The following is a 22,121-nucleotide window of genomic DNA, read 5'->3' on the forward strand; positions in this document are numbered from 1 at the left end:
TGATTTGTGGTACGTACTGCACTGCGAGGTGTGACAGTTAGTAGGAATAACGGTTCTATTAAATCAGTAGAGTGATTTGTGGTACGTACTGCACTGCGAGGTGTGACAGTTAGTAGGAATAACGGTTCTATTAAATCAGTAGAGTGATTTGTGGTACGTACTGCACTGCGAGGTGTGACAGTTAGTAGGAATAATACTTCAGTGTATAAAATAACACTTTATATCTTCTTTCTTTAAATACTCGTGATCCCTAGCATTAGTAGAACAAACTCTGCTTTTCCCTGAGTAAAACAGGCAAAAACATTTTACCATAGCCAAAGCCCAAGGCTAGAGTCGCAACTGGATCTCATGGGGCTTGTAGAGCAAAATTACATGAGACTCTTAAGAACTGTTGTTAACTATAATAGAGTCTTTAAGAGGCCGAGGAAGGGTCTGACTTGAAGCCAATGGACTTTATCCAGCCATTAAGATAGGTAGTCTCGCCTGTCGCTCATAGAAATGTTATTTTAGTTCAAAAGAGTTGACATGGATGATTTATAGATTCTTGACAGAATTGCAATCCTCAGGTCAACCAACAGACTTATTTTAACTGTACTTTAATGCAAAGCAACTTAACTATCAGTTAGTTAATTAATAGTCAAACTGTATTATAAATCAGTATCAGAAACGTTTGAGACCGAGGAGACGACGTGTTTTTTTTTTCTATCTAATCCTGACGTCTCAGGTTTGACTTATCACTGTTGTTACTGCTAAAGGCCTTTAGAATGAAAAGTAGCATTCGCTTTCCATGCTCAAGTGAAGGCTATGTTGGTTTTCAACGCGTTAAGCTCTGATTTTACTTTTTCAAGTGTCAAACTTTTTCCCAGTACTTATCGAGTAATCCTTCCGATTACGCAGGCATCGTCGGGAACTGCGAAGCTTTATTCCCCTACCAACATCATCACGAAACTTCAGAGAAGAAACGTTTTCGTTTCCTTTCTTCTTCTTTTGCTTTAACGATTTTGGTATTCTGGTACAGCTATGATCAGGTCATTTCAAGTAATTTGCTCATCCTCTTTCCGATTTTTTCCGCTGCTTACGGCAATATTTGGATAGATATATGTTCAGTTGACGAATTGTTACGAAATGAGTAATGTGCCGATGACTTTATTTTTTTCGGCGATGTTTATTTGGTTAGCCGCTCTTTTATTGTGCGGTTTTGACATGTAGTGGTCTTCTTATGTTCTGTGGTATGTAATTATCGTTAAAAACATTTGACAACTGCACAGTCTGTTTACCCGTTGTTTGTGGTCAACGAAAAAGGTTTTACTGAGTTTCTTAAAGAGAATGATAAAATAACTTTTATCTGTTGTTCAGCGATAGTTCAAATCATGAATACTGTCTTAATTTGAAATATAACTGTAAAACCAATCAAATTTAATCAAACTCCGGTTTAACAAAGCATTGTTTCTAACTGGTCTAGAGTTTGATGCTTTCCCATAATAAATTCATCACTTCCATAATGAATCATCAAGGGCGGTTTAACCTCAAATTACCGACTTGTTTCTATACAGTTCACTACTGGTGAGGGTCAACATATTGAACAGTTTCATGTTTTTGTTTGTATAAAGAAATGACCAAAAGATTAAGCGCAATCGTTCATTTTCTATGTAAAATACATAGGGGACTCCAACAGTAAAATTTTATGGTATTTTTCTACATTGCTTTCAACGACTTGTATACTATTAGGGCACCTTCTACAAACAAAGTCTCGTGCTCATAAGCATGTAGTACTTTAATAGTTTAGGGAAGTGTGTTTAAAACTCACATGGACTCTATTAAAAATTCTAGGTTTAAAAGGGGAACTGATATATTTAACATCCCGAGTTTCTTTCTGTATCAAAATCAGTACATGTCTGATTGACGAACAGATGAAAAAAATACAAGAAATTCACAATGGCGTTTAAGAAGAAAAGTAATTTACTCTTCAAAATGGCTTATTGATGAAGCAGAAACTCTCACGACATAATCGCACACCATCATAATTAACTAGGAAATATCTTGTATCAAACTGAAACATCATTCGACCAAACTACTAAGCAAGCTCTTGAGTCAAACTGTGGAATTCATCAGTCACATTTCTAGTCATAGAAATTCTTGAGTCAAAGTACTAGTCAGCAAATCACTTGAGTCGTGCTGTGACACCCACAGTCAAACAATACTTAAAGAAATTGTTAAAGAAAAAATGTGACATTTATCAGTCAGTTGACTAACTAAGGTACATTATTAATTGTCGAGGAACTAAATAGAGAAATCCTCTAGTCAAACGAATACAATCTTTAATGCGACTACTAATCAGAGAAACTTTTATGCCCGAGACTGAAACCACAACAAAATGCTTCAATATTATGAGAAAATTGTAGATGAGAACGAAATCAGCATTAGTAGTAGTTACCGTAGTAATCAATGAAACTTTTAGGTTTGACTGGATATGCGATTAATCATGAAAACTACAGAGAAGACTGAAATCACCAACGGTTCCACCATAGTAGTCAGAAAAATTCTCTCACCCAACTGAAACCTCTAACAGTGCTTTCACTAGCCATAGAAACTCTAGATTCTGATTGAATCTAAAATAAAGGTGCTTAATGATTCCGAATGTCTATCGAGCTAAATTAAAAACAAAATAAGTTGTTCGTTTAGTCAGAAAAACGTTTAGGCCAAGCTGAAACAACCAACAATACTATTATCACATTCTGTGGAGTGAGAAGTTGAGAACAACTAATATTTCATCTACATTGTTGATAAAATCTCTGTAAGAAGTAGTCTTATAATTATAGTTCAACAATAAGATAATCAAAAACAAGATGACTTTGTAAAGTGGATCCAGGATGTCAGCAATACAAGATTCAGTTAGAGATAAACCTAAGTAGTCGTTACATAACCACCTGCACTGATGTCATGCTATCTGCATTGACTTAGCCTATAATAATGTTTTACAACAAATGTTTAAATGTTATTTCTATACCATAGATTTATTTACAAAGTGTGTGCTTATTTATTTATATTTGAAATTTAAATATGTAAATTCATAGGTCGATATGATTTTAAATGTTTGATATTTCAAGAACATCATTTGTGTGATGGCTCCAAATTTACCTTTACTTACTTTGAATGAATATTATTAAGTGTATGGGCTTTTCGCTATTCCCTCAGGAAACCATCGAATTCAGGATGTTAGTAAGGAACCCTTGAATAAAACTATAGTTTGAAGACCAGACCGAACAGAGGGAGTAGTTTTATGAATAGTATACACATGTGCTTATGAAATCTCATCTTGTAATTCTGCTCCGCCTACAATGAAATGATTATTTCATGAAAGCCCACAAATGCTAAGGCGAAGTAGATAATCGGAGCCAATGAGACGTCACTCTCTTCCACGTTCTGTTCCCTCTAGTCAACAGGCGTATATGTCGCACGCACTGATGACAGCTTGTAATCTCATTGGATCCCTAGTCTCCCTCAAGGTAGCAGACGCTAGAGGCAGTTACTCATAGCGACAGATTATATATGCAGCGTAGCTGTTGAAATAGAAAACCTAACTTTCTCATGACTTCCTGCACTAGTTCTCCACAAAAACAGTCATGAAGCAATGCCATTCTAGGTAAATACACAAAATGGGGTATATATATGATCTCCTTGGTTATTATCGTCACTATATTCATCACTTATATTTGTGACTTTGTCATGTAGTGAAAGTTAAGCCTGTATGATATTCGATTTTTACAATTACAAAAACTACCTAACAGTCACATACAGTTATATATATTTATGTGTGACCAGTCACTTTGATTTAGAAACCTGGCGACTGGGTCTTAGACTTTGCACTTCTTACTGGTGATGAATTTTTTTTTTGCAACTGAATTTGTTTACAAACCATTACAGTTATTCTTGGCTCTTGACGTTTGAGGCTTCAATAGACATTTATTTTCCTATGTTATTGTTTTTAAATCTTTTTATTTCAGTGGCATTGCATTTGTCTATATTATGACTCTTATGTATACAAAGTTTCACAAAATATCCAACAAATCATAGAGTAGGACTGAATGATATGTACAACATTCATTGTGTGCATTTAACCCCAGAATTATTAATAAGGCCTAGATCATATCTAATTTCTAAGCACACTTCTCTGAACTATTTATGGACCAAATTGCTTTAGCTCTGTGACTTGGTTGGTTACAGCGCCCCAAACAATATACTAGTCATCAACAAATGTAAGTAAAAAGACCATCAATATTGCAATTAATCCTGCTAATTGTCACTAGGTTTCCGTATTTGACAAATAATTTAATGGTTTTTACTAAATTTGTTTAGTCAGTTCTTTATATTGAGTGTTGTAACAGGGCATAACATTTTTCAATATGATGCAGTATATAGACCCAACAGCTGCGATCAGTATACAAACACGTCGAAATCTAAAATATAAAAATAAGCTAGTACATTTGTGGGTTAAGGATTACAATTCCCTCTTTTTCAAAACTTTTACCATGCACAAAAACAAGCCTGTAAATTTGTGGGTTTGGGATTACGATTCCCTCTTTTTCAAAACTTTTACCACGCGCAAAAATAAGCCAGTAACTTTGTGGGTTAGGGATTACAATTCTCTCTTTTTTCAAAACTTTTACCACGCGCAAAAATAAAGCCAGTAACTTTGAGGGTTAGGGATTATAATTCTCTCTTTGTCAAAACTTTTACCACACACAACAAATGTAAGCTATCCAACCTTGTAGGTGGGAAGTTTATAAACTTATTATCACTTATAACATTGTCTCACATCTTTCTGTTTCACTATATTGTTTTATCTATATCCTAGCAGAAAAATACACGTTTGTGTTTTTCAGAATAATTGACGGAAAATGATAAATCTTATAATAATAACTTGAATTAATATATACATATAGTAACATGGATTTTATGAAGAACATTTATTGACGAGACCACTATTTATATATATATAAAGTAACATGAATTTTTATTTATTATGCTTGGCCACTACACAACTATATATATATATATACAAACTTATAGTAACATGGAATTTGAGTGTTTGAATGCTCTTTTCTAGGGTCGGACAGTCAAGGGTTCCTCCTTCATCCATTCCGTAAGCCCAAGAGGATCAGGACCGCCTTTTCTCCTTCTCAGCTACTCAAACTGGAACATGCTTTCGAGAACAATCATTACGTAGTGGGTGCTGAAAGAAAACAGCTTGCTCAAAGTCTAAGTCTTACGGAAACTCAGGTATAGTTCAAAAAAGCATAATTCCTACTAAAGTTTAAATCTTACTGAAACTTTGGCATGTGTCAAACAAAAGCTCAGTTTAACTGAAACTCGGGAATAGTACAAACAAAGTTTGAGACTTACTGAAACTCAGTTAAAAGCAAACAAACTCAGGTATGGTTCAAACAAAGTCTGAGTCTTGCTAAAACTCAGAAATAGTTCAAAAATGCTTAATTTCTACTGAAACGCCGGTATGATTCAAACAAAGCTTACATTTTACTGAAACTCTGAGATGGTTCAAACAAAAGCTCAGTTTAACTGAAACTCGGGAATGGTTTAAAGTTTGAATCTTACTGAAACTCAGTTATAAAGCAAACAAAATCTGGTCTTACTGAAACTCAGGTATGGTTCAAACAATTTTATATGAATTTTCCAAATATGATTCTATCACTACCCTACACACTCACAATCAGTGGTATAATACCCTGTATATAACAACCCGCGGTCTTCAGTTTTACACGTTATTGTTGTTAAAAATTATGTTTTATCGTCGTTTATAAAGGGGTGGTGGAGAATTTAAAACATTTTATCGTATTAAGGGTTGTAGGTGAAAACATTGTGTCTAAAAGTATTTGATTATGTATGAGTTGTTGTATTATGTCATTAATACGTCTGATAAATCTTCTTGACCGGAAACCTGTTTTTAACTCGTTCAAAATACAGTGATGAAATTATTAACAGTCTCTTTGTGCATTTTTGATTGCACCCCACGGAATGAAAGATTTATATTTTAAATGGCTATATACATATATAAATATATGTCTGCCTGGTTGTATGTGTATATCACTTGTTCATAATATGTGATTATTTAATCCGTCTGTTCACAAAACTGGAATAAAATACCCGTGCTCTGCTGCAGGGTTCAAAGATCACCTCATGATTCCCAGAAGCTCCAATGTAACTATCAAACTCCTCCATTATCCCTAGCTACCTCTACAGCCTCCCCCTTCGGTATGGGGACTACGCCAAATATATAAGTCCTCCTGTCAAATTTGTTTCTGCTAGATACAGGAACATCTAGAAGGATATGCATAAAAAGCTACAAGCTAGGTTAATATAGTACGTGACTGTTAAATCCGGCTGTGTACATCATTTATTCTTAATATGTGACTGTTGAATCCGGCTGTGTACATAATTTATTGTTAAGATGCGACTGTTGAATTCGGCTGTCTACATCATTTATTCTTAAGATGCGACTGTTGAATTTGGCTGTCTACATCATTTATTCTTAAGATGCGACTGTTAAATACGGCTGTGTACATCATTTACTCTTAAGATGCGACTGTTGAATCCGGTTGTGTACATCATTTATTCTTAAGATGTGACTGTTGAATCCGGCTGTGTACATAATTTATTGTTAAGATGCGACTGTTGAATTTGGCTGTCTACATCATTTATTCTTAAGATGCGACTGTTGAATTCAGCTGTGTACATCATTTACTCTTAAGATGCGATTGTTGAATCCGGTTGTGTACATCATTTACTCTTAAGATGCGACTGTTGAAATGCGGTATTAAAAGTATATTTAGTCCTTGTCCCTTACAGATGGTTTGAAATTGTCGTAAAGGACGTTATTATATACGGAATTAATAATAATTTCAATAATGAAGTATTTTCTTTAGACCCTATGTATACATATCATGTTTATATAGATACATATCACGTTTATATATATACGTATTATGTTTATATATATATGTATACAATCAAGAGAAATCAGACAAGGTCCAGATGAGTTTCGTACCTAGGTTCCCTTGGTTGTTGTAATAATATTAAACAAACTTGTAAGATAATAACTATATTCCTAACTATATAAGAGCTACAGAACCACCAGTAAACAAATAGTCCAGTCTGGCGTTTAAAGTAACACAATTTTACCACGTTTAAGAGTAATTTGAATTAGTCAACACATTTGTAGTACATCTGTTGAGAATAGATAGAAACCCAGCCCAGCTGGATAGAAATTCTTATAATCTATTATTTATACATTCGAGGTTAATCTTACTCGATTCACTTTCGATAATAAGATTCAGTATGATACATCATGTATATATAATACATGGAGGTATTTTTCTGTTCGTTTTTCTGGGTTTATCGTTAAGGTGTTTATCTACAGAGAGATACAGTTCTTAAGGCTTCTAATTATATGAATATTTTGAAAAGCATTGTAAATGTTCATGGTTTTCTTGAATTAAATTACAGTTTTTTATTAAGATTCAGCAGCTAGACGTTCTACTCTTGTAAAATGTAAAACGTTTAATCGTTAATTACAAGGAATGCTTATGACACTTTGATGAAGGCAATACATTAGTTGATATCTTGAAATTTGTGAATCCTTGAGATCTCCATTTCACTCTGTACAAAATGTCAAAAACTCCTGAATGGTAAAGAAATAGATAAAGTGGTTTCAGGTAGAATTGGCACGTACATGTATATACGTACAATAAATGTTGCTACACGAAATACCGTGAAGCTTGTATTTCTATTAAAGCTACATATTGAGAAGGCTGAATACCTGATTTGTTTGTTAGTTTAGCGCAAAGCTACATAATAAGTTATCTGGGCTTTGTCCATCGTGAGGAATTGAACATTTAAAAGTATAACATAAAAAGTTTGATAGTTTTATATTTCCTGTTAGAGAAGCGATGGATCAAAACTATCGGTAATTAAAAGAGTGATAACAAAGGTATGTTTGTCAGTGTCGTTAATTATATGTCGGCTAGCTAATTGGCCTGAAGAGTTTGAGTTACTTAGCATGGCGCCACATTATTGGGTAATATTAGCATGAGGCAGCAGCTACGCGCAAGGATTTAAGTCAGAATCTTAATTAACTAAGAGACGCGCTGAAATAACATGTGTATATAGGGGTTAAAAGTACAATCCCAGCAATTATAAGAAACAAATAGAACAAACAAATTATAGGACAAACAAATAGAAGAAGTTGGTATTTTTTTCTACCTAAATTTCCCTCAAAAATCATAAGATAAACAAATAATAAGGTACAATAATAAGAGACAATATCAGCTGTAATAAGTCGTAAGTCTAACAGTAACTGAAGTACTGTTAAGATACAATATTGCGTAAACGGACAATAACAGATATAATAAACTGAACGTCTAAAAGTAACTGAAATGTTAATAAAATACAGTATTTGTTAACAGACAATAACAAAGATAGTAAATTGAACGTCTAAAAGTAACTAAAATATTAATAAAATACAGTATTTGTTAACAGACAATAACAAAGATAGTAAATTGAACGTCTAAAAGTAACTAAAATATTAATAAAATACAGTATTTTGTTAACAGACAATAACAAAGATAGTAAATCGAACGTCTAAAAGTAACTAAAATGTTAATAAAATACAGTATTGTGTTAACAGACAATAAGTCGTACGCCTAGAAGCAACTGATTAGTTTAATCGTCTAAACATGACGCATAAGGGGTAATAATTCTTATTTTTTTATTTTATTGCAAAAGGTACACAATATAACAATGGGTAAACGTAAGTCCTTGTTTCATGTACACAGTGTAACAATAGGTAAACGTTAAAGCATTGTTTCGTGTACACAGTATAATGATGGGTAACCGTAAGTCCTTGTTTCATGTACACAGCATAACAATAGGTACACGTAAGTCCTTGGTTCATGTATTTAATATAAGAATGAATACATTTTGTTATTTTTTTCTCCAGGAAACTCGTGAAATATGATTCTGAATTTAAATTTTTAAAATAATATTATGTATTTAGAGTTAAAGATGTTTACAGAGAATTGTCCAGGTTAATGCGTGCTTGTTTGATTAAGCATCATCATCAGTCTGTTTCACAAAATCCGAAAGCATAGAGGTAACGTTGACGTTACTGAAGTGTAACGAATATTTGCAAAATGTACAAGATATGTCCTGTAAAGAAACAAATCTACTCAAACACATTCACATTTTCTAAGTGTTTACCACTAGAGACTGGAAAAATAAACTCCGTTTTTTTTTAATAAATACTTTTTTAGATGAAAAACGTTTGTTTAGGCTTCAACATGACATCATAGTCAGGCGTGCTGAGTAATCTGAATATAAAATCTTAACAGGTTGTATCCAGGTGTTATAGGTGAGATAAAGAAGGATTATATATATATATATTCGTTGGTAAAAGAGTAGCCCAAGAGCTGGCGATGGGTAGGGATGAAGTTGCCTTCCCTCTAGTCTTTCATTGCTAAATTAAGGACGGCTAGCGCAGATAGCCCTTGTGTAGCTTTGCGCGATATTAAAAAACAAAAAACAACTAAAAACCAACCGGGTCTGATGTAGGATGAAACACTGAATACGTCAAACTACAAGAAGCCCGATAACTCGAGTGATTTCAGAAAGTAGACTTTTCAGGGTTAAGAGTACTGTTCAAAGTTAGCTCAAGCCTGAAAAATAAAGATCTAGCCTTCCGAAAAACTATAGAGCTTTTAGAGCACGGACTATAGAGTCAATCAGCAGTATATTGCCGCTCACTATCCATGCTAAGGTACTGACTGTCACACTGATAACACACAGAAAGCTTAATGAGCGGGGAATATTTTGAAGTATCGCAGATATTCCAACCATCTTCACCTCTATCACAAATCAAACCGCCCTTTGGGCACATATATGTTTCCCTCTAGAGCACCGCCTTGGGCATACTTATGGTTATACTGTATATCCTTGATAATTGGCAGTGAAAGAATTAAAACATAAAAATGACATATTAAAAGATTCATATAAATCCTACCAAAGTTATCGAAAGTTTTAATCTTTATGGGTCTTTTTGTCTGAGAAAAAATAAATCATTAAAGATAATGTGATTATGCGGATTTATTTTCGATTAAATGATTTAAAAACAAAACAAAAAACTTGTACATTTTATTTCTACATACAAGTCCGTCATTTTTAGGGCTCTAGTAGTGTAGCAACGATAGCAATACGATTGAAAGTGTAGCAACAGCAGCAGCATGAAATGATTTTACAAAATACTTGGACGTGAGCTCATACTGTATGAGTTGGTGTATTTCATTATATTGATTTTATATTTCATACCCACAATTAACGTATAAAACGTATGAACACCGGAGTAAACGTATGTAGAGAAGAAAGAAGTTTAATCATGTCTATTAATTTTGACATTGCTTGCCAGTCTTTCTATAGTTCCGTGAATAAATAAAAGGTTGAGAAGGAGCGGAAATGAAGACGAGTTTTGGTTAAAATTATGATTCTCGACCTAACTATGTAAGAAAGTTATAAGAATATTACCATTTGTAATACGATTAACACCCTTTGAACACTCTCACTTGTAACAATATACACATCGCCTTCTCAGTATTGTAGGAAGGATATGGACGCCTTCATTTATAATAATATACACATCACCGTTCTGAGTATCACGGTAAGGATACGAACGTCTCCATTTGTAACAATATACACACCACCTTCTGAGTATTGTAGGAAGGATATGGACGCCTCCATTTGTAACAATATACACACCACCTTCTCAGTATTGTAGGAAGGATATGGACGCCTTCATTTGTAATAATATACACACACTGACGCCCTGAATGCGTAATGGCTTTCGCTGATTGCCAGGAAAGTTTGAAGTATATACATGCTGTTTTTCATATGTGTTTGTCGAAGTTTAGAATTCCCAGCTTGGTATCAATGTTTACCAAAACTGGTCGAAGTTCTTGATTTACGTATATTTTAAACATCATTTTTTCATATTACGGCCAGACTGTATTACCGCTTTGAGATTTGTGCACTTTTTTGTGTTTTATAAATAAAATGGACACGCCGGAGGTCTTTATCGCTAGTTTACTTAAATCTCGATACTTTTACAGTGTCAAGAAAGACTAACGAAATACCATGAGCACACTAGTGTAAATGCTGTAAATTTCCAGAAATATTTGGTAACATTGCTGTTTTGGAAATTTGTTTATGCGCTATCATTTTTTTTATTTTATTCTAAAAGTGACGAGAGCCTACGTATAATTTGACACCAATTGTCGTCTGTCAAACTTTACATATGTGAAAAGGTTGATTTACCCGCTCTTCCAATTTCTAAGCAAATGTTGTTTTCAGGCTTTCACACGTTTATCTGTTTGATATTTATTTATTTTATTTGTACGTTTTATTGTTATTGAATTCCTGAAGCTATTCTAACAATTCTATATTCATACGTTCAGTATTTCCTCTGTGACTTTCCCTCTGTCCGGCCTCTACACGCACAGGTGGGATGAACAAGTTTGAATCTAGTCGGATTTGGCTTTCGTTTTTTCACTCAATGGATAGACCTAAAAATATGTTTTCATGCCAGGACAAAAGTCTATCTAGTTGGACTCCAATCGGGCCGAACCTGTTGCTGAAACATTCTAACGTACTCAAGTTTAAAAATTCAAGTCTAAACATATCTCTATCTTCCAATAAGCAGCATATCGACGAAAGCCTCGAATCCCCCGCATCATCAACACTTAGCACATGTAGAAGAAAAAGGTCAGTATGCCTTGCTGCGGATCATAAGGTCCAAGGTTCGCGCCACAAGTGCATTGAACACGCTCCGTGGTATAAGCTATATGTGCTTAAATCTATGAAGATCGTGTTATTTCTCACGAATAAAAATATGTTTTGTTCAGGTAACTGTTAACCTCATTGGTTTGGTGCTGGTCCAGTTCACTGTCACACCGATCTAAGTTCAATCCCTTGCTTAGGCTAAATACTTTCACACATACAAACTGCTTAAGTTATGTTAGTATAGAAAGGCGCAAAAACAATTAAATATAAATCTTTAGTTATTCACAGCCATAATCAAAAGGATCTCATGCTGGGAACATCGCTAGTGTCGGGATTTGCTCAGGAGGAAGAACATCAATGCCATAAATAAAACTGATGCGTTTCAGACTCCTGCTGTTCGCTATTTGAAAACACATACATAAAAATCCAAACAGGCAGCAGTCACCTTTATAGAATAGATACTACGTATAGCGTTCGAACTCTAACCCGATTCAAATTTTAAAGGCTTTCTTGCTATCGACTTAGTGTGATTAACTGACTTCAGTGATGCTTTGAAATTATCTTTTGTTAATGAATCGGACTTTTATAGTTCACAACCCACCTAAAATGCAATTGATATGTTGCACGTTTGAATTATTACTTTTAAAAACCTTTCATGTATTAAATGCTTACAATCTTACTGTCAATCTATCATTATCAAAACCTTGACAATTTTACAGCGAGACATAAAAAAAGTTAGCATTCTTCAGTGACTATTAAATAAGTAAAGTGATTCTTTATGTGGTAGCACATATTACTAACGTATCAACAGAAACTTCAATTTTTAGACTATGGTAACAAAAGCTAAATGGTTTTATCTAAGTTTTACAGTGATGTGTTTATATCTTAGAATATAATGTTGCATTGATTTAAATGCAGAGATTTACTTTGTCGATATAGAAAATATCACGCATAATCAGGAAAGCACTTTAATGAAGAAGTTGCACTCAAATATATCAAAAGAAAGCACTTAAGTTAATATTTGTTTTTTCGCAGGTAAAAGTTTGGTTTCAGAACAGAAGAACAAAATTCAAACGGCAAAAACAAGAAGAAGAGGAAACACCAAAGGATAGAGACGAACACATCTTGTCCCCTCAGTGTTTCGCAGAAGACAACCGTTCTTCGCCAGACTGTTCTTTATCACCAAGAGAAGGAGATTTTGTGGAAAATAATGAACGCACGGATTCTGGGAGGTCATCTTCTTCTCCATCAAGATGACATGCGACTTATCTTCATCACAGTATTTGTCACTAAGTTATCATTTTTCTCTTATAAATGAATGGTTTCTGATTCCATACTTAGTATATATTGATTGACAATGTTTATGTCGTGGGCTTGACTTTGGTTTCCTCAAGCAATAACAAAGCCTATTTCTCTTAAACACACCACGCATCTCTGCATATCCCCCACACGACACATCACGCATCTCTGTATACCCAACACTCGACAGATGCATGTTTTTGGAATAGTTTCTGTTCATGTATATACAAATTGCTGGATGCCACAACAACTCCATGAGGCCGTAAACTGTTATTACTTTGTATAAGTATTAATAAATTCAGTGATCGCTTCATTGAGCAAAATTTGATATGAATATTTCAGTGAATCTGTTGTTGCTATTCCCATCAGCTTCTCTAGCGGGATTCAGACCATCACTATAGCATTCATCGCAAAAGTGATTGGAAGAATATACTGTTGGTCTCTGAACTGCAATAATGATTTTTATGTGACTGTTTTGGTCTATGCAGTACCTAACCTTCTGTGATATAAACGCTCCACGTGATAGAAATTATTTGTTCTTGGTTTCATGAGAAGCTTATAATTGACATTGAACAATTTATCACTTTTCTGCAAGAGACTTGTGACATTGAATTAATACTAACATTAATCAAACATATCCAATGTAAGCAGTGGTGAAGAAAGGTTAATCTATTTTATCCCAAACGGTAGCACCTATAATACTGCAAATAACAAATTTATATCATAATACAATATTTTTTTTATTTTTATGGGATAATGTTTTAAAAGTGTTTCAACGTGTAGTCTTTAACATCTTATAATCGTTGTATGCACGACTTACTCACTTTCAAAGAATACGTGTAACGAACCAGAGTGAACATTAAATATGTGTAATGCACGAGAGTGAATATTGATTATGTGTAACGTATTAGAGTACATATTGAAAACGTGCATCAGAGTGAATATTAGTCTTTTAGAGTGTATTGGGTGTTGAAATATAATTTTATAAAAAAAAATGTGGCTTAAATGAATTTATGTGAACTCTGTAAACAAGCAAATCTTGTTAGACATTCCTAGTTAAACAGAAGAAGACACTTTCTGGCAAGTAATGTATCTTTTTGTGACCATACATTTCAAATGAATAAAGTTATTTCATGTTTCTTTATTTAGCTGATTTTCAAACCAATATATATATATATTTAAATTTCTGTTAAGAATTTCTTGAACCATGATCTTGCCAAACGTTTTCTGGCACTGGTTGAATGAGAACGCCTTCTTCTGAGTGAAACTTCGTTATACAATAATGCTTTAAAAATGGAAAATTGGTTTTAGAAGCTATCGAAAGGAGCTGCAGTAAAAATAAGTACAAACACGTCGTACTTATAATCAATGACCCGATATTGTTTTAGGTTGAAGTTTGTATGGTTTCGAATTTATAAATGTTTAATTTTGTAGGTTTTCACATTAAGTGTTTTACGAAAGCCTTGGGCTTATCGTCTTTAAGTTGGTACAAACCAAAATAGTCTCCACTGGAAAACATTAATTTGTAGGTTTTAAGGTAACGAGTATTTGTGTTTTCTAGTTTGACACTATGTAAGAACAAATAAAAAATATTTGAACATTTGACACTATGTAAGAACAAATAAAAAATATTTGAACATTTGACACTATGTAAGAACAAATGAGAAAATTATTTGAACATTTGATACTATGTAAGAACAAATAACAAAAATATTTGAACATTTGATACTATTAAGAACAAATAACAAAAATATTTGAACTTTGAGAAAGGCTACTGATTTAATACAATATAAACAGGACATACAGGTAGATTGTTGTATGTCCGTTGAATATTGCACAGTAAATTTAGTGTTGAGTTGGAGTCCAGGATCCTGGGCTATTTAATGGGTTGTCCCTGTTGTTGGTGAGACCTATAGATATTTGTAGCATGACCTCCACTCCTAGCTTATTTCACAAACAGTTTGTCTTTTATACTTTGATCATGCTTAACAAGACGAAAATATATAAATATATATATATATGAGGAAGTGCGAAATTCTTTGCCCAAAACCAGGCATTCTCTTGGTGATTCAGGTGAACATGAGTAAACTGACAAAGGAGCCATGGTGTGAGCTTATATCATCTACTAACACCTCATCACGTACAAACAGGTTGTCAGAAATATGCGATAAACGAAAACTAAAAAAAAAAGGTAGCCCCTTTCTTTAAACAACTTTTGGATAGAGGGCGTGGTTTCAGTTTTACTGACGCCTTCTATGGGACTGTGTAAATAGGATTTGCTTTTGGAAGGTTAATTGGCTTCAAAACTCAAACGAAGAACATCGTTTTTCAACTGATGCCTCGACAGGAGCTGGTACCGAAGATAAATAACATTTCTGTTAATCTTCAACAAGCCATCTGTGAATAATCTACAGAGTACTTCACGAAATGACTTGAAACCGGAACATGGAATTTAAGAACTGGGTGCTTATGAATCACATAAAAAACAAAATTATTTAAAAGAGTCAATGATCTTTACTCTTAGAAATAAAATATCAATATCGTTGATAAAATTCCAAAGAAACATTTATTTCAAAGCTGCTTTGCCTAAATCACCTTATGCAATTTAACTATTATATATGTAAAATATGATATCTTATCTGAATACTATTTATCTAAGATATGGAGTGTAGTCTGACTATTTTATTTCTAAGATATGGTATCTAATGGAACTAGTATATCTATAAAACGTGGTACGTGCTAACTGTCTACGATAAAGTAGTTAATATTCCAACCACTTCTCATTGAAATGGTTTTCGATCGTTACAGATCATGTCGCCATATTAGATCATGCTCTGTTTGAAGACCGTGCATTTTGACAATGACCCTGAAGCGTAGTTTCTATTGCAAAAGGCTCCACCTTAAGGCTGACATGTCTCAAGCACACAATACTTCGCTGAATGGTTTCCATAATGCATCTACTATACTAAGCCGACGGATTATATGTGTCTGTTTCAACAGTCTGATCACACATAAATCCACAAGCATTGCATCTGGTAACTTGAACAGTATGTCTTTGTTGGGAACATCATGAATATCCATATTCATTCTCCAGCTGCTCGAGGTATGTGACACTTGAGTGGATATATCGTGGAAGCATCTTGTGTACACGTGATTTGTATCGCTTTTCTAGATGTAGATTCTTCTTGATTATGTTGTCTACTGTTTCCTGGGTCATGTAGATGGCTTTTTCCACGGATCTTTGTATTCACGGATTCTCAACTGCTACAAGATGTCGCACTTTGTCTACTATAACTGGGATACGACTTGTTGCAGGTCTCTTTTTCGATGGTCCTTCCTCCCCAAGTTGATCTATATTTCTTTGTTTTTCAATGCTATTAATTCTAAACCCCCGAACTAAACATATTTTTTATGGTCTGAACGTATAAAGATTTTGTGCCAGATCGGCCTGTTACATGCCCTACATAAAGCAATCAATTTTCGATAGCATCTACCTATGGTACGCAAAATAATGCCAAATTGTAGCTCTGATACATCCCATTCTACTACAACCTTATGAAGGCTGTGATTTCCAGATTCAAAATATTATAATATAACGTACTCAAGCCTTGGTATTCTTACAATATACGCTGTCTTATGTGACTACTATATGCCTACCTTATTTTATCTAATTTGACCATTTTGAACATACAATATAATGTATAATTTGAGCGTTAAATGTCTACAGCATTGTTTTTAATCCAAAGTATATGTGCCTACTATTAATTATGTAATCTTGTAAATATATTATATTTAATACTCTACTGTCTAGCATACCTTATTTAATTTGTGTATGATAAATATAGATTACGTTACTCAATCAAAGCATACCCTATTTAGTTAGTGTATGATAAATCTAGGCTATGTTCTCAATCAAAACATATCTGTCTCTATGTACCATATCCAAACAGGACGTTGGTGACCATTATTTTCCACAGAACTTTTTTCCTTGAGGCACAAAGAATTTCCAATTTCGATACATTCAAACATTTAGAGAGACTCTTGCCATAGATCAACCATTGGATTCCAAGGTCTCTCCTTCCTTCATTCTTTCCAGTTACAACCAGACTATCAATTTCTGCAACCTTTTTTTCTGGTGTTAGTTAGAAATTTTCTCCTAGAACCAGCTCTTGATAAATTATCTCCATTTGAGGTGTGGCTTCTCCAACATACCTTCAAGATGCGCCTTAAAAACTATAACTTAATTGTTTCAGTTATCTTTTTTCATATTTGGTCAGAAATGATATAATATGACAATACAAAACTCTTAACTTCATCCCCATTGACATTTTTTCTGTATTTTTTATTTTCAGAAGTACCTCTTTTGCCATTCCTATTCTCCATTTTATTTCATGATCACATTTATCATCTGATATTATCAAGCTACTCAGGTATCTGTTCCTTATCTACTTAGGCAATGCATACATGAATGTTCTTCTTCTTTGTAATTACTATGCATTCTGTTTTCCTATAATTAACATTTAAACCCTTCTTCTCACTTTTACTAACAACTTTATCTAAAATCTTTTGAATCAATTATTAAAACTGTGTCTTCATCATAACCAACGTTATTGAAATTCTGTTCACCAAATAATCAGCCCAGCAAATACTCAACTTCCCTAAGGATTTTCTCAATGTCCAAATTAAATATGTCAGCTGAAAAGAAACAACCTTGCCTACACTGCTCGTAATTTGGATGAAATAACTTAATTAATTTTGTATTTTCACAGTTGCAGTTTGGTCCCAGTAGAATTTCTTAAAATTCTCAAGTCTTTACCACCAATGTCCAGTTCTTTCAGCATCTTCATTAACTCTACATGCTCGACTCTATCAAAAGCTTTGATATAATAGTAAAACCAAAGAAAAGGTTCTTCTTCATTTATATTGCTCTCTACAAAAGCATTCGTACCATGAATATACCATATCTTGTACCACAATCTTCAGTAAAATCACATTGAACTTTTGCAATCTCCGGTCTTATTATACTTCTATCTCTCATCATCAACACCTTTAATAAAATCTTTGTCACATTGGCTCATTAAAATGATGGTTTGATGGTGCTCACATTCAATGGTTTCAGGTCTTTCGGGGAGCACAGTAACGATCGATTTACTGAGATCCTCAGGTATTTCACCACTTTCATAAATCTCATTGTTAGTAGTTGTTAACTTTTCTATACCAAATTATTTAAAATATTTTATTTACTTTATTGCATTCTCATCCGGTCCTGCAGCTTTATTGGTTTTCATTCTGTTGCTAACTGTTCGTTCGTTTGACTTAAGAATCAATGTTCTTCTTAATAGGTAGCTTTTCTCCACGACTGTCGTGGAATAAATCTTCAAAATACTGTGCCCATCTTTATTATTACTTGTTCTCGTTCCATAATACAATTATATCACCGTTTTTAGCTTTTATACATTTACTAGCAATGCATCAGCCTTTATCTGTGTTTTTTTAATATTACTATACATTGATGTAACATCTTTATTCTTTTGTTTCTCAATCTCTATACATTTTCATTAAGTATTTTTTCCTTTTCTGCATTGCACATTGATCGAATTATTGTTTTCAACTTTCTTATACTCTTCTGTATTACCGGTTTTCATTTTCCTTCTATCTTCCATAAGCTCAAGTATTTTCTCCATCTTATATTTCTGTTTCTTTGGTCTTTGGAATAACTTCCATGGCTGTTTCAAACAGTGCTTCTTAAGAAATGCACATTTTGACATATTTCCTTCATCTTCAGGTTTTTGAAAATGTTTTTAATTGCGAATGTATACCTAATCGAGCTTTTTTGTCGCCTTTAGTTTGTAAGTTTTCTCAAACTTATATTGATGGCGTATATTACAAAGGGACATGGTTGCTCTCACAGTCAGCCCTTGGCTTATCTTGATGGCGCATATTACAAGGATAAGGTTGCTCCCACAGTCAGCCCCTGGCTTATCTTGATGGTGCATATTACAAGGACATGGTTGCTCCCACAGCCAGCCCCTGGCTTATCTTGATGGCGCATATTACAAGGACAAGGTTGCTCCCATAGTCAGCCCCTGGCTTATCTTGATGACGCATATTACAAGGACATGGTTGCTCCCACAGTCAGCCCTTGGCTTATCTTGATGGCGCATATTACAAGGACATTGTTGTTCCCACAGCCAGCCCCTGGCTTATCTTGATGGTACATATTACAAGGACATGGTTGCTCCCACAGTCAACCCCTGGATAATTTTTGATGGTTATACTGCATTCCGGAATCTTCTGTTGGTGGTAATGTAATCAATTTGTTTTTTAACATTATTTACAGGACTTTTCCACATATACTTTCTTCTCGGATGGTGCCCAAACCATGTGTTCGTAATGATTTGATCATTTGCAACACACCAATCAATCCATTTCTCTCCTCTCCTTTTTTCTCTCCAAGTCCATATGGTCCAACAATATTATTCATTCACTCACAAACAACATTTGTTTTTATATCTTCCATTACCATAACCACTTCTTGAAGTTCGCATTGCTTTTTCACTTTATTAATGCATTCATAGAAACGATAAAAGTCCTCTTCCTCATTTTCACCTGTCGGTGCATAGACTTGTATTATAACAATGTTGAAAGTTTTAGCCTTTATTTTCACAATTATCACTCTATCAGATATTGCTCAAAATCCAGTCAAATATTTTGAAGTTTCTTCGTCCAAAATCAATCCAACTCCTCTTTCGTACATCTGGCCTCCTGAATGAAACGAGCTTCATATCTTCTGAAACAATAGTTCCAACATATTTCCGACGTGTTTCACATTAAACAGTTTCCAGTTTGATGTAGAGTTCTCATATTTCATATTGCCACTTTGACTGCTATCTTTTGCATACGGACAGTCAGGAGTCATCTGTCGCACATGGGTTTCCTTACTAAATGAGGTGCCTTCCTTATTGCTATCAGGGACCCCTTCGCTCCGTTGTGGTTTTTCTTGTTTCGTGAAATACCATAGATTACGCTTGGCAAATTACTATAGTAGGTTGTCATTTCTTGCTGCAAGTTGCTTGCAGTACTCAACTTGAGCAGGTCTCTTCTATAGTTGACCCAGTTGTACCAAACATCTGCCAGACGAGATCATCCACCGTTCGGCACCCCCAACGGCTTCAATTGTAAGCCTGGTTAGGGAAGCTAATGGGTACTATGCCTTGTCTAAATTACAGCAGCTAGTGAGTACTTGTCTCACAGTTATACTGACAGTTGACCGTGCTACTGCTGGATGTAGTTTAACGTCATACCTAGGACTAATCAAAGTATACTGAATTTTATTAGTGTATGATAAATCTAGGCTACATTACTCAATCAGAGTAGCCCATATTTAATTAGTTTGTGCTAAATGTAGGCTACATTACTCAAATCAAAGCATACAGTATTTAATTAATTTATGATAGATTTAGGCTACATTACTCAATCAAAGCATACCGTATTTAATTAGTATATGATAAATTTATGATTCATTACTCAGTCAACTTATTGTTCTTCTAGCTATCAGTGAAAACGAAAAAAAATACTGTGATTCTAAGTTTTAACTAGCCAAATAATATACACGTTATAAAAATTATATCGAAAAAATTCAAACGAAAACTGTCGTGTTTAACTATTTACAAATAAAAAGCAAAGAAAAAAAAGGTCACATTCTTAATGCTGTTTTCTCTTTTCTGTTTTAAAAAATTGAAAAGAATAAATATGTGTGTGTGTATATATACTGTATATACATATATCTATCTATATATATATATGTGTGTGTGTGTAGTAAAATGTAATTCCTGACTATAACTGAAGTCCAATGTTTTGGTAATTTAGTTCAGGTCTACCTAGGTACGTGAACGTGTAGTCTACTTATATGATTAGATTTCCAGGAGATCGTCATCATAAATACTGTATGTTTAAAGATCATCTGAAAACAAAAGGCATAGTGATACAGAGATTCAAGTTTTAACCTGGAGCAGTATCCTAGAGAGGTACGACACACTAATCCAATAGTGTAATTTTAGAAACTGCTTCACATATTACAACATTCCTTGCAAAAATACATTCACTAATTACATCACAAATAAACCTTTACGGGTTCATAACCGAAATCTACAAACACTACACTGTGGACCAAAAAAAGGAGATGTATTAAAATGCACACAGTGTGAGGTACAGTATGCGTAAACAAAACTTATACGTTTTTACATGGGAGAGTGAACGAACACAAATTTTGCTGTTAAAAAGGAATATAATAATTTCCTATATTAACATTTTATTCCTCCTGGTCATGCTTTCGAAGACTTTATAGTTCAACTAATAGACAATTTTAAGTGTAATGATCCACTAGTTAACAGAGCTGAACTAGAAAAAAGAAAACTACTGGATGACCAAGTCTGTGACTGTTTATCTATTTAGACTAAATTGAAAACTACTGGATGACCAAGCCTGTGACTATTTATCCATTTGGACTAAATGTGAGAGTTAAAAGAGAAGGAAATGTGTCTCAGAATTTCACACTTTCGACTAATCTTTATTTTTATCAACCTATTAAACGCCATCCCTGTAGTTTCGGTAAACGATCTAAAACTAATAGGACAAAGTCACCATTAAGCTTAATTAATTGTTTGTTTGTAGTTAGGCACAAAGGGCTATCTGTGCTCTGCCCACCACTGGTATCGAAACCCGGTTTCTGGCATTGTACGTCCACAGACATAAAATCTAAAGCTTATTAAAAAAATGAATTTCAGTTTCATAGACGCTGATAATCAATTTAAGTTAGCTATATGACTTGTCAGCAGTCTTTTTAAGTGAACCCAGAACATCTATCAACAGTAAAGTATTCCTCGTGTTATGCTTTTTCTTTTCAAAACATGGAACTTATAATCTAGAATCTATTAATCGGAATAAGTCCTTACAACAATAACTACCTGCAACCTATAACG

At 33.9% G+C, this 22,121-nt stretch overlaps 1 protein-coding gene across 1 annotated transcript in view; it reads left to right on the plus strand.

Annotated features, from left to right (window-relative positions):
* The window catches only part of LOC106462486 (homeobox protein EMX1-like), a 20,518-nt gene extending 6,453 nt beyond the window's left edge, over positions 1-14,065 (plus strand). The window contains exons 2-3 of the mRNA XM_013922412.2: positions 5,108-5,280; positions 12,877-14,065. Coding sequence (XP_013777866.1) covers positions 5,108-5,280; positions 12,877-13,098 — 395 coding nt within the window. The 3' untranslated portion in view covers positions 13,099-14,065. The remainder of the gene's footprint in view (positions 1-5,107; positions 5,281-12,876) is intronic.
* Positions 14,066-22,121: the final 8,056 nt, after the last annotated feature.

This window comes from Limulus polyphemus, unplaced genomic scaffold (genome assembly GCF_000517525.1).
Source record: "Limulus polyphemus unplaced genomic scaffold, Limulus_polyphemus-2.1.2 Scaffold1180, whole genome shotgun sequence".
In the NCBI taxonomy this organism is placed as follows: domain Eukaryota; kingdom Metazoa; phylum Arthropoda; class Merostomata; order Xiphosura; family Limulidae; genus Limulus; species Limulus polyphemus.